Genomic DNA, 13,978 nt, shown 5'->3' with positions numbered 1-13,978 from the left:
AATGTGATGGAATACTCTCCACTTGCCTGGATGAGTGCAGCTCCAACAATACTCAAGAAGCTTGACACCATCCAATGCAAAGCAGCCCGCTTGATTGGCACCCCATCCACCACCTTAAACATTCACTTCCTCCACCACCGGTGTACCGTGGCTGCAGTGTGTACCATCTACAAGATGCACTGCAGCAATTCGCCAAGGCTTTTTCGGCAGCACCTCCCAAACCCGCGACCTCTACCACCTAGAAGGATAAGGACAGCAGGCTCATGGGAACACCACCACCTCAAAGTCCCCCTCCAAGTCACACACCATCCTGACTTGGAAGTATATTGCCTTTCCTTCATCGTTGCAGGGTCAAAATCCTGGAACTCCCTAACAGCACTGTGGGAGTACCTTCACCACACAGACTGCAGCGGTTCAAGAAGGCAGCTCACCACCACCTTCTCAAGGGCAACTAGCGATGGGCAATAAATGCTGGCCTTGCCAGCGACGCCCACATCCCATGAACAAATTTTAAAAAAATGTTTCATTTGATTGAAGAGTCCCACCCAAAACAGTGGCTATCTTTCTCTCTGATGCCAGTTGACCTACTGTGCATTTACAGCATCCTCTGTTTTTGTTTTTGACTTTTGGATTTCGTTGTGTAGGAATGATGAAAGCTAGAGCAATTTGTTTCTGTGAAGGAAATTGTCACGTTGCGATGTCTACAGCAGAAAATGACCATGGGGAAATAGCGGGTGGTTGGGTGAATGAGATGGTGTTTTGGGCAGCTCAAGTCTCTGCATGGTACATCCATTGTTGCTGTACATATTCTGGTCATTAACTGAGCATCTCCAATGATTCTGTAGAGGTTCTGGTCACTGACTTGTTCCTTTTGTCCCTCTAGGTAAGCAAATCTGTCTGCATACTCACAACACAAGCTATATTGAAACTACTTCGTTCAAAGGAGGCAGCTGCAGCCGTCGATATCAAGACCTGGCCAACCGTTTTAGATACCGGTAGGATTTTGTTATTTATTGAAAAAGCTATAAATTAGTTTGATAATAGATGCCTTCATGTTTATAAATCTGTTAGGGAGAATTGATTAAAACTGTTAGTCTGTACATTCACTTGCTGACTGTAAAATAGCTTAACATTTTTATCCAGCTTCATCTCACTAAAATGTTTCAGTTCGCCTTCAGAAAGATTGAAGAAGAGCACATATGAAAGACACAGCATCCAATTCGGATCACAAGGGGGTCCTACTGTTGTTCTGTTGAATAGCTAGATATTGGGCTTACTGCTCAATGTAAGGTGCTCGGATAACTTATGGGAGTTGCCACCCCCGCTGTACCCAAGAAAACTCTAGGGTAGATGTGAACCTTGTAAATAACATCCTATTAAATACATTAACCTGATCCAGCCCGAGTCTATTTTGCTTCTTGTGGGCAGTGAATGTAAAATTACTGAGTGTCAGCAGTACACAATCCTAAGTTGAGCATACTATTATGTGGGAAATAAAACTCTTTCACTTTTCCTGGTGAGTTTAGTACTGATGTTTTAAGGAAATCTCGTTTTGATGATTTACGTATTTCGATTAGATGACCTACCCCGGAAGAAGCCTCCTCAAATATACAAAGCACCAACACCTGAAATGTTGGCATATTTGGACTTCAGTGTATCCACTACCGGAATCCTGGCAGGAGTGAAGGTATGGAGTCTTTACTGTAGAAAGCTGTATGCGCTACTGAGGCAGCTGTGGCAATTATAAAAATCAGCAAACTGTACAAAGTAATTTGACCTTCCATGCCCCTCACTGTATAAATATGGTCATCCAGTAGATGGATTATATTTGTTAACAACTACGTTTATTTATATAGCACCTTTAATGTAGTAAAACATCCCAAGGTGCTTCACAGGAGTATTATAAGACAAAACATTTGATACTGAGCCACATCAGGAGAAATTAGGACAGGTGACCAAAAACTTGGTCGAAGAGATAGGTTTTAAGGAGCGTCTTAAAGGAGGAAAGAGAGGAGGAGAGGTTTAGGCAGGGAAATCCAGAGCTTAGGGCCTAGGCAACAGAAGACACGGCCACCAATGGTTGAGCGATTATAATCAGGGATACTCAAGAGGCCAGAATTAGAGGAGTGCAGATATCTTGGAGGCGGCGGGGTGGGGGGCGGGGGTTGGAGGTTATGGGGCTGGAGGAGATTACAGAGACAGGGAGGGGCGAGCCATGGAGGGATTTGAAAACAAGGATGTGAATTTTGAATCGAGGCGTTGCTTAACCGGGAGCCAATGTAGGTCAGCGAGCACAGGAGTTATGGGTAAAAGGGGCTTGGTGCGAGTTAGGACACGAGCAGCCGAGTTTTGGATGACCTCAAGTTTATGTTAAGGACATTACAGCACATTTTTAAGCCTGGGTATGGTGAGGAAGCTGAGACTAGGTAGGGCCATCATCGTACCTCTGGTAAGTGGACACATATAAAATCTTGTCAATGAAGCAAGATTTGAGTCCAGTGAAGGCATTTTTAGAGAGCATTTTTAGTTTTTTTAATTCCAGCTGGACTTGTTCCTTTGACGATTATCCATTTTGATCTGTACCTCCATATAGTATTATGAATTACAAGTGTTAAAAGTACCTAAATCCACCAGCTTAAAAGTTAACTACTTGAGTAAGAAAGTAAGCTTGCATTTATGTAGTGCCTTTCACGACATCGGGATGTCCCAAAGCGCTTTACAGCCACTGAAGTACCTTTGAAGTGTAGTCATTGTAATGTAGGAAACGCGGCAGCCAGTTTGCGCACAGCGTGGTTCCACAAACAGCAGTGTCATAATGACCAGATAATCTATTTTAACGATGTTGGTTGAGCGATAAATATTGGCCAGGACACCGGGGAGAACTCGCTTGTTCCTCTTCGAATAGTGCCATGGGGTCTTTTACGTCCACCCAAAAGGGAAGATGGGGCCTCGGTTTAATATCTCTTCTGAAAGGTGGCACCTCTGACAGTGCAGCACTCCCTCAGTACAGTACTACATTGGAGTGTCAGCCCAGATTTTCTGCCCAAATCTCTTGAGTTGGGCTTGAATCCACAACCTTCTGACTCTGAGGCGAGAGTGCTACCAACTGAACCATGGCTGAAACATTGCTGCTGGATAATGCACATTCAGTCCTTCCCCTTACCCACAGAACGTTTGCACCAACTGTCTATAAAACCTCCTTTATGAAATCATTACTCTCTCATAAATTCCAGAATACCAATGCAACTTTTAACTGCATTAAAGAAGTTCATAGAAACATAGAAGATAGGAGCAGGAGTAGGCCATTCGGCCCCTCGAGCCTGCTCCGCCATTCAATGCGATCATGGCTGATCATCCAAATTCAGTACCTGGTCCCTGCTTTCTCCCCATACCCCTTGATCCCTTTAGCCTTAGGAAATATATCCAACTCCTTCTTGAATATATTTAATGAATTGGCCTCTACTGCCTTCTGTGGTAGAGAATTCCACAGGTTCACCACTCTCTGGGTGAAGAAATTCCTCCTTATTTCTGTCCTAAATGGCTTACCCCTTATCCTTAGACTGTGACCCCTGCTTCTGGACTCCCCGACCCTCGGGAACATCCTTCCTGCATCTAGTCTGTCCAGTCCTGTCAGAATTTTATAAGTTTCAATGAGATCCCCTCTCATTCTTCTAAACTCCAGCGAGTACAAGCCCAATCGACCCAATCTCTCCTCATACGTCATTCCTGCCATCCCAGGTATCAGCCTGGTGAATCTTCGCTGAACTCCTTCCATGGCAAGAACATCCTTCCTCAGATAAGGCGACCAAAACTGCACACAATACTCAAGATGTGGTCTCACCAAGGCCCTGTACAACTGCAGCAAGACATCCTTGTTCCTGTACTCAAACCCTCTCGCTACGAAGGCCAACATACCATTTGCCTTCTAAATCGCCTGCTGCACCTGCATGCTTACCTTCAGCGACTAGTGCACAAGGACACCCAGGTCTCATTGCACTTCCCCTTCTCCCAATCTATTGCCATTCAGATAATAATCTGCCCTCCTGTTTTTGCCACCAAAGTGGATAACCTCGTATTTATCCACGTTATATTGCATCTGCCATGCTTCTGCCCAATCACCCAACCTGTCCAAATCATCCTGGAGTTTCTCTACATCCTCCTCACAGCACACACGCCCACCCAGCTTTGTGTCGTCTGCAAATTTGGAGATATTACATCTAGTTCCCTTGTCTAGATCATTAATATATATTGTGAATAGCTGGGGTCCAAGGACCGATCCCTGCGGTACCCCACTAGTCACTGCCTGCAATACAAGTTCATATTATAGCTAAGAAATGCTTAAAGCAACAGGGCACTTAGAAAACAATAATGTGATTAGGCAGAATCAACATGGTTTTATGAAAGGGAAATCGTGTTTAACAAATTTATTAGAGTTTATTAGAGTTTTTTGAGGATGTAACTCGCAGGGTAGATAAAGGCGAACCAGTGGATGTAGTATATTTGGATTTTCAAAAGGCATTCGATAAGATGCCACACTAAAGGTTGTTGCGCAAGCTTAAGGACTCGTGGGGTTGGGAGTAATATATTCGTATGGATAGAGAATTGGTTAAAGGACAGAAACAGAGTAGGAATAAACGGGTCATTTGCAGGTTGGCAAGCTGGTATTAGTGGGGTGCTGTAAGGATCAGCGCTGGGGCCTCAGCTATTTACAATCTGTATTAATGACATGGATGAAGGGACCGAGTGTAATGTATCCAAGTTTGCTGACGATACAAAGCTAGGTGGAAAAGTAAGCTGTGAGGAGGACACAAAGGCCCCGATTTTCTGCCAGCCGTCGGGTGGGTTTTCAGGTGGACGGGGGCCGAAATTGCAGAAATAGGGCGTCGCGACCCCCCACCGCCTGATTCCCCACCCCATTTGACTTTCGGACCGCCGTTTCTCTGCGACCCGAATCAGTCCCGCCTGCCGCTGGCGGGACTGGCCGCCGGGATCCTAATCACCAATTATTGGCATGTATAATGCCATTTTAAGGGGCCCTTGCTATTTTCAAGGGTTCCCCACGCTAATCACGCCTGCGGGGAACCCCGCTGATGAAAGCTGGCGTGAAGCTTGCCGGCTTGCTTGCTCTCAGCTGCAGGTCATTCGGAGAGCATTTGTATGTTGAAGGACCTTGTTGCAGGCTTGGGGCTACTTCTTCAAGGCTTAGGCACAGCTGTGGAAGGTTGGAGCCTCACACACTTCTCCAATGTGATCTCCTGGGAAGCCCCTCTCGCCACCCCTCACTCAGCGCTTCCTCAGCGGAGGCATCTACCAGAAGCATGGGACGCCTTTTTTTCCTTCTCTTCTTGCCATTAGAGGATCTCCAGCAGCCGAGGTGGCAGCAGCAGAACCAGGAACAGCAGGATGAGCACCAGGAGCACCAGGCTGCTGCTCACTCACCTGAAGCTGCACAGGCCAGAAGGGGCCAGCGCTTGGAAGTGGCTTGAGAGCACCTTGCTGCGCTTTAGGGGGCCATGGGGACCCCTATCTGCACTGGCAGTCCTACTCAGAAGGACTTCCATGAAGGTCTGGTTTCTCTGTTCAATAGATGGCCAACGCTCCTCAAGAGATGTCATTCTCTTATGAGCACTCACCATGTTTTCCATACACTGGCGAGTTATCTCCTCCATGGAGGTTGCCAACCTTTCCATGGTGATGCGTTCATGCGCCAATGACTCCACAAAGGCTCTGCTCATGGTCACTATGGACTCCTCCATTCGCTCCACACTCGCAGCGATCCTGGAGACAAAACCTGCCAGAGACTCCTGCATCTGTGCATGGAGATCCATCACCTCTTCTCTTGCGGATGGACCCAGAGGCAGAGGGTCGACATGCAGCGCAGCTGAGCTGAGCTGGCAGAGTCCTGCGCCCTCCGATGAGGACTCTCTGCTGTCCCTGTCTCCAGAATCTGCTGAGGCTCACTTGTGAACTGTGAAACACCAGGTGACAACACTACTCTATGTCCCGAAGGTCCCCCCGAGGTGTGAGTGTCTGTGCTGGTGCAGGGTGCGCTTACTTCTGTTGACGCTGCGCCCTCAGAGGTTGGAGCTTCCTCTGAGGAGTCTGGCTGCACAGCCTCTTCCTCCTCCACAGTGGGGACGGGGGCTCTGGATGGTCCTGTGGGGGAGTAGAGGAAGGAGTTAGAGATGTGATGCCAAGGTTACATGCACATTCGAGTTGACATCTGCTGACACCTGCATCCATGCAGCCTTGGTCTCAGTGGGAGGCCTCTTCCTGCCTGACCTAGGGAAGAGGACCTCCCTGTGGGCCCTAACCCCATCCAATAATGCCTGCAGTGAAGCTTCGTTGAATTTGGAGGCAGCTCGGGGTCTGGCACTGGCCACAGCTGCTGCAGGCTCCTCTGCCATCCTGTATGGTTCATTTGGAAGCCAACAGAGGAAGCAATGCTTGCTGTGGACCTTGAAAGCACCACGAATGATGACATCATACTGTGGGGCTTTCTGACTAGAAATGGACAATTAGCAAGGCTGTCCACATGCTGGAAATTAATTGGCCACTTGAGGGAAAATTGCGTGCAGCTGGCTGACATTTTTTTTCGGGTCAGAACCCCACATTCCGGGAATCCGACCATTTCCCACACAATCCACAAAATCGGGCCCAAAGAGTCTGCAAAGGATATAGACAGGTTAAGTGAGTGGGAAATAAGATGACAGATGGAGTATAATGTGGGGAAATGTGAGATGATTCACTTTGGTAGGAAGAATAGAAAAACAGAATCTTTTTTAAATGATGAGAAACTATTAAATGTTGGTGTTCAGAGTAACTTAGCTGTCCTTGCAAATGCTTTTTTATTTTTCCTACCAAAGTGGATAACCTCGCATTTTCCCACATTATACTCCATCTGCCAGATTTTTGCCCACTCACTTAGCCTATCTATATCCCTTTGGAGATTCTTTGCGTCCTCCACACAATTTGCTTTCCCACCTAGCTTTGTATCATCAGCAAATTTGGCTACATTACACTCGGTCCCTTCATCCAAGTCATTAATATAGATTGTAAATAATTGCGGCCCCAGCACTGACCCCTGCGGCACTCCACTAGTTACAATTTGCCAACCGGAAAATGACCCATTTATCCCGACTCTCTGTTTTCTGTTAGTTAGCCAATCCTCTATCCATGCTAATATATTACCCCCAACCCCATGAGCTCTTATCTTGTGTAGTAACCTTTTATGTGGCATCTTATCGAATGCCTTCTGGAAATCCAAATACACGACATACTGGTTCCCCTTTATCCACCCTGCTCGTTACATCCTCAAAGAACTCCAGCAAATTTGTCAAACATGATTTCCCTTTCATAAAACCATGCTGACTCTGCTTGACTATATTATGATTTTCTAAATGTCCTGCTACCACTTCCTTAATGATGGACTCCAGCATTTTCCCAATGACTGATATTAGGCTAACTGGTCGATAGTTGCCTGCTTTCTGTCTCCCTGCTTTTTTAAATAGGGGCGTTACATTTGCGGTTTTCCAGTCCGCTGGGACCTCTCCAGAATCCAGGGAATTTTGGTAGATTGCAACCAATGCATCCACTATCTCTGCAGCCACCTCTTTAAGACCCTAGGATGCAGGCCATCGTGTCATGGGGAGTTGTCTACCTTTAGTTCCATTCGTTTGCCTAGTACTTTTTCTCTACTGATAGTGATTGTTTTAAGTCCCCCCCCCCTCCCCAATAGCCCCGTGATTATCCATTATTGGGATGCTTTTAGTGTCTTCTATCGTAATGACTGATACAAAATATTTGTTGAAAGTCTCTGCCATTTCCCTGTTTCCCATTATTAATTCCCCAGTCTCATCCTCTAGGGGACCAACGTTTACTTTAGCTACTCTCTTCCTTTTTATATACATGTAGAAGCTCTTACTGTCTGTTTTTATATTTCTTGCTAGCATACTCTCATAAGCTATCTTCTCTCTATCATTTTCTTAGTCGTCCTTTGCTGGTTTAAAAAAAATTCTCAATCCTCTGGCCTTCCACTATTCTTCGCAACATTGTATGCCTTTGTTTTCAATTTGATACCATCCTTCACTTCCTTAGTTAGCCACAGATGGTTCATCCTTCTCTTAGAGTCCATGAGCTTATTGAATGGCGGAGTAGGCTCGAGGGGCCATATGGCCTACTCCTGCTCCTATTTTTTATGTTCTTATAACCAGTTCCTTTGTTTACTATTTCAACTGAGGAGTTGACCTGTTCCTATAAATGGGTTAACATCTCTTTTAAAATGGCTGACAGGAAATTGACACAAACATGTTAAGTGTCCCAGTGATCATCTCTCACAACATAATCTCTGGGCTGTAATGGCTTTAACTTCGTAATTTACTTTGGGGAAGAGGGGAATTCTTGAATATACACCTCTTCACTTGAGCATTGTTCTTATTGTCAACAGATGTCCCATGAAGCAACAAGTGCCATGTGTCGCTCCATCAAGTTGCAGTGTGAGCTATACCCTTCCCGACAGATTGCAGTTTGCCTTGACCCCTATTGCGGCCTTGGCTTTGCTCTCTGGTGCCTCTGTAGGTAAGACAATTGTTGCTAAAACTTATTGATCCTAATGATGCAAACTGAACTACAGGAACTCAATTCCACTATGGCAATTACATAATTCAACAGTTTGTACCAATGGAGGTGCCTAAAACCATATTTTTATGTAAATAAGTTACAGCTAATGTGAGACAGCATCATAAAAGCTGTGTCTGTTATGTTGTAATATACAGTCATACTTTTGAACAAGCAAAGCAGACTTCAGAATTGAAATCATAATGCCACCCTATGCTCCACCCCATCCTGCTTTTGTAGATGCATATTAAAGGTATTGAATTGTAACCACTGCTTTCCAGTATTTATGATCAATCCAAAACAAGTCTCGAACATATGTTTGGGTTCACAAATGGCATATTGTGAACCGCAAGTCATGTGTGGTGTTTATACCATGTGGAAAATTACAGATTTTTTTCTGTTAAAACACGGCAGGATTTCAGAGTGTGGTGACGTCCAGCATAATTAGCCTGCAATAGTAGAGAATAGTGGGGTGCAGGTTCAAGCTCGCAACCTTTAGCATCAGAGTTCCTAGTTTTTGCTGCAATCCTCGGGAGGTGCCAAACAGAGGCAAGTACCCCACAGGGATGGAGCAGAAAATGAGAGAGACAATTACTTGTCCCAGTTTTAAAATGGCATTAGTGAAGGTCACTCACCCACCTTTGCAGCTTTGCGTAGCATGAGCAGAGCCAAGAGAAACTAACTTAAAAGGCAGAATGTCACTTTCTCAAAATGCTTGACTCACAGGGATTGTGAAGAGGTTCCTGCTGTTGTGACAGCTAGAAATAATGCTGCCAGCAATTTTAGACCATTAGTTTTATGGCAGTGACTATATGTGAGATAAGAGGAGCGAAAAGTAGACATGGTAACAGTGACAGGATATCACTTACTTTTTCACCTGAGTGAATAAATAACAGCACTGGCTTATGTTCTATGGCAAATTGTTGGCACAAACTGAAATCATACTGTTTTTAATTTGTAAATTTATTTTGACCGTGGATGTCATTTATGTTCTGGTTTTGTCCATCCCTTTGTGCTTATATCTCTGAATATAAATTTGTCACCTTTATTAGCTTAAAAGTGTTTCATCCCAATTTTAACCAAACGTTATGTGTGTCCCTCTCATCAAACACCCTAAACAAGCATGCTGGGAATGAGTCATTTGTACATCTGTAAACACTGAAATGTCATAAAATTTAACTATTGTGTATTTTGAACATGTTGAATTTTCATGCTACTGTACTGGGTAAGTCAGGTCCCTGAACAGATTTTCTATTACTTAACATAGTGATGAGCAAGTTTGAATGAAGGGCAGTATTGTTTTGAGGTTTGGAAGCAATCACTAAAACACTTAGGTCAGTGAGTTGTCAGGTTTAGTCGTGTTTTGAATTATTTTTGGACCATTTTTTACCCACACGGAACCATCTCTATATTTTTATTTTGAGTATTACTCATGATGTCTTTGGTCAATTGTTTAAATGTACACTCTGTGCGCAATGTTGCACTGAGACATCAGTTATGCATTTTCATAATTGTTAAACATCTATTTTTCTCTCTCCCCAGTGTTTATTCGGGCCATCAGTCCATCCTGGTCCCTCCACTTGAATTAGAGAGTAACGTCTCCCTCTGGCTCTCTGCAGTTAGTCAGTACAAAGTGCGTGTAACTTTCTGTTCCTACTCTGTCATGGAGATGTGCACCAAAGGACTTGGTGCGCAAACGGATGCGCTCAAGGTATATGTCAATAATGAGTCTGGAATTTACCTAGGGAACTGTGCCAGTTGACTGGGTCATTTATATGAAGATGCTGTGACAACTTGATGACAAATGTTTTTTTTTTCTTCAAATCATGTTTCTCCTCGTCAAGTGCGATGAGTGCCAAGTGAAACTACTGTGGCTTCGGTTTTTAAAATCTAACAAATGGTATACTTTTGTCCTATTTTTCTGTGGTCTGCTTTTAGCAAGTTTTCTTTTTCCAGGCAAAAGGTGTGAATCTGTCCTGTGTTCGGACATGTATGGTGGTCGCAGAGGAGCGGCCACGAATAGCACTTACACAATCCTTCTCAAAGTTATTTAAGGACCTTGGATTATCTCTGAGGGCTGTCAGTACAACCTTTGGCTGCAGGGTCAATGTAGCTATCTGCTTACAGGTGAGAATGTCATCCTAAAAACTAAATCTAAGCAGACAACACATTGGAACAGCATTTCCTTTCAATGAGCTGTAATTCCCTCTTTGCCTAGGCATAGTCTCCTATTTCCTTCCTGTTGCTGAGGAATGCCCAGCAACCCCAAGCTTCACTGTTACCATTGGAATGGCCAAAATTGCAAGCTTGACAGTGATGCCTGGCATTATGTAACCAGTAAGTCACGAGATAAATCTGTACGAAAACTGTTATGCGCTGTAGGGAACGGTACTAATCGTCTCTGACCTGACTGACTGATCCAAACCTGTGTTGTGCTCTGAGGGTCTACCCAATGCAAAATGGCCCTGACTCCACCCCTCAAAAAAAAAACAGGAATAATCAAGTCAACACAATGTTGATGTGACTTTAGTGCAGTTAACACTCCCATTCCCACCTCATTGCATTATTAGTGAAGGGAGCCATTTGGGATTTTGCAATCCCACCCCTGTGTAGCAAAACTTGAAGGAAAATTCCAAATTTGCATTCTTGTTTGCACTTTATTTAGACTCGATGGCTGATATAAATTGAGAATGGGAACTATGTAAGAAGATGTGAACTAAGACTGTTCTTTTCTTTGATGTATATAACTGTTTAATGCAGCATGCCCTTGTCAATGGTTTCTTGAGATGCCTTGTGCATAAAGCAGCACTATGATTTAATTAATGGCTGTGCTTTGTGTATAGTTTCCTGAAATCCTTATATTAAAGCAGCAGTCTGATTTTGCTAACCGTTGTTCCAGTGTCTCCAGTAACTGTTTTGCTGTTTCTATTTGTCTCTTGTCTCTCGCTTATGCTTCTCTCTTTAAATCTGGCTGTCCCTTCCTCTCTCTGGGCTGGCCTGTGTCATCTCCATTCCTCGCTTCCTCTTCCCTCGTACTCTCAGCCACACAGGCTGGGCAAGCTGGCTGAACAGGTAGAGTAATTTGTGTTTTATTTTGCCCCAAGTCCTTTCCTTAGCCAACTAGCGAAAGTTTATCTTAAACTTTATTTATCTTAAAATGACAAAGCTAAGAATCACTATTTAAATATCTGAACAAATGGGTAAATAAGAAACATTTAAATGGAATTTCATGCAAAAAGCAATTTACCGACATGACTTAAGAGCACAGGTATAGTGACATTGGGTTAAAAAAAATTGCATAGCTTTAATGATAAGGCACTTGATCACAATTCGTATTCTATTGTGTGATCACACATTCAAGTCTTGGGGCAGAAGCCAATTTGAACTACTGATAAGTGCTAGATGCTATAGCCCAGTTTACTATCTTAAAATACTTTCTCTCAGCACTTTGTCATGGTTGTTACTGGACACTGAAATAGCTGTATTACTAATATACACTTGTACAGAGCAGGATTTCAGCAGAGCTGGGGCAAGTATCAAGTATCATTATTCTTTTGGAGTGAGAATAAGAACCTCCTCCTTCCCCTTTTTCCCCCAGAGTTATGGAACAAATGTGGCCAAAATGATGAGTGGACAACTTGTTCCCAGGACTTCACCAATGCTGCCTTGACTTGAGTGTTGAGAGTCCTCAGCTGATTTTCAGTTCCCCTTGTGGAGCAAAGCTATGGCCAATCCTCTTGGCACTTCTTTACATTTTATTTGATCTATGTTTCTTTGGGCCACAAGCTTCATGGCAAACTGGCAAACATTTCAGTCCCACTTGTGTTCTACACAATTAGCTCAGAAGGGATGTTGTGCTATGTGATTAGACCAGAACTAATATCCAGTACCAAGTTCCCATTAGGTCAGCAACAGAAATCTGTTAGTGGTGTCTGTGCCCATTTCTCTTGCACTTTCTTTCCTCTTTAATTGATTCTATAAGACTGTTTTTCCACTGGTTAAAGTTCTATTGTTTTATCCTGATTTACAAATAACAATCTAGTCTAGCACAGCAGTATGCTAGATCCCACCTGCTGTACTACGGCATTCACTAGTTCTCATTTTCTAGCAAGGAAACAAAAAATAAAATTTTAGCTGGAGGCCAAGTAGAGAGACTTGATCGTATTTGCTGTTCAAAAAGTTATTTTAAAATTGCTGAAGAGATTCGTAATCCTGAATGTATAATCTGTTTTGATAACGTCTGTAATGCTGAAAGTGTAATTATGCTTTTAAAGATGTGTAATCTTGGATGTATAAATAGTGCTCTGTAATTTTGAATATTCTGTGGTGAAAGCTATTTCGTGTATCTGTAGATTTGGCAGGACACCATGTTACAGCACTATTCTGAGAAGTTTTGTACGTTCCATTTATTTGAACCATATGAAACTAATGACTATCTAACCTTTATTCTTTTGACATTTCTAATGTTGACGTCAATGTCTTTGTTTACTAGGGAACATCTGGACCAGATCCAACCACAGTCTTTGTGGATATGAGAGCCCTCCGGCACGACAGGTATGCCTAAACCATTATTTTGGACTTGTTTTTGTTGCCAACTTCTCCTCATACATTCTATTACCTTATTACATCACCTATCTAGGCCCAGGGAAGTATGGAGTATCTAATCACCAATGTTCCCCCTAATTTTAAATGTGGGTGCGCAGTCTCTTTAACGGGCTGCATGTCCCATTCAAAGTTCCGCGCATGCGCGAAATTTCACACTGGAAAAGCCGGTCCTGGGCTGCAAGCGACCGCCAGAGAACTGCATAGCCACGCAGCTTAGAGGGAACATTGCTTATCACTACCTTTTTTTGATAGCAAATTCCCCATCTTCGATGTGCTATGAAGTAACTTTACAAAGTATTTACAGCACAGAAAAATTACATTCGGCCCAATAGGTCCATGCCAGTGTTTATGCACTACATGAGCCTCCTCCCACCCTTCTTCATCTAACCCCAGCAACATATCCTTCTATACCTTTCTCCCTTATGTGCTTATCAAGCTTCCCCTTAAATGCATCTATGCTATTCACCTCAATTACCCCATGTGGTAGCGAGTTCTACATTTTAACTCTCTGGGTCAAGAAATTTCTCCTGAATTTCCTTTTGAATTTATTAGTGACTATCTTATTTATGGCCCCAAGTTCTGGGCTTGCCTGCAAATGGAAACATCTTCTCTACATCTATTCTATCAAACACTTTCACAATCTTAAAGACCCTTTTCTAATAGGTATAACCTCTCAGTTCTGGTATCATACTTGTAAATCTTTTTTGCACCGTCTCTGGTGCTTCTATATCTTTTTTATAATATGGAGACTAGACCT

The 13,978-nt window shown here is 43.5% G+C and overlaps 1 protein-coding gene across 2 annotated transcripts in view; it reads left to right on the top strand.

Annotated features, from left to right (window-relative positions):
• LOC147120033 (disco-interacting protein 2 homolog A-like) overlaps positions 1–13,978 on the top strand; it is a 58,033-nt gene that overhangs the window by 12,401 nt on the left and 31,654 nt on the right. Inside the window, exons 3-9 of one of the 2 annotated variants that reach the window (XM_085985539.1) lie at positions 884–995; positions 1,578–1,687; positions 8,447–8,577; positions 10,159–10,327; positions 10,573–10,743; positions 11,659–11,688; positions 13,109–13,170. In XM_085985539.1, the coding sequence (XP_085841665.1) occupies positions 884–995; positions 1,578–1,687; positions 8,447–8,577; positions 10,159–10,327; positions 10,573–10,743; positions 11,659–11,688; positions 13,109–13,170 (785 nt within the window). The remainder of the gene's footprint in view (positions 1–883; positions 996–1,577; positions 1,688–8,446; positions 8,578–10,158; positions 10,328–10,572; positions 10,744–11,658; positions 11,689–13,108; positions 13,171–13,978) is intronic. The other variant, XM_085985540.1, reaches the window with a different exon arrangement.

This window comes from Somniosus microcephalus, chromosome 4 (assembly GCF_052327205.1).
Source record: "Somniosus microcephalus isolate GS21.2 chromosome 4, FLI_Smic_1.0, whole genome shotgun sequence".
In the NCBI taxonomy this organism is placed as follows: domain Eukaryota; kingdom Metazoa; phylum Chordata; class Chondrichthyes; order Squaliformes; family Somniosidae; genus Somniosus; species Somniosus microcephalus.
The sequence above is the reverse complement of the archived record's forward strand: the minus strand, read 5'-3'. Positions and strand labels throughout refer to the sequence as shown.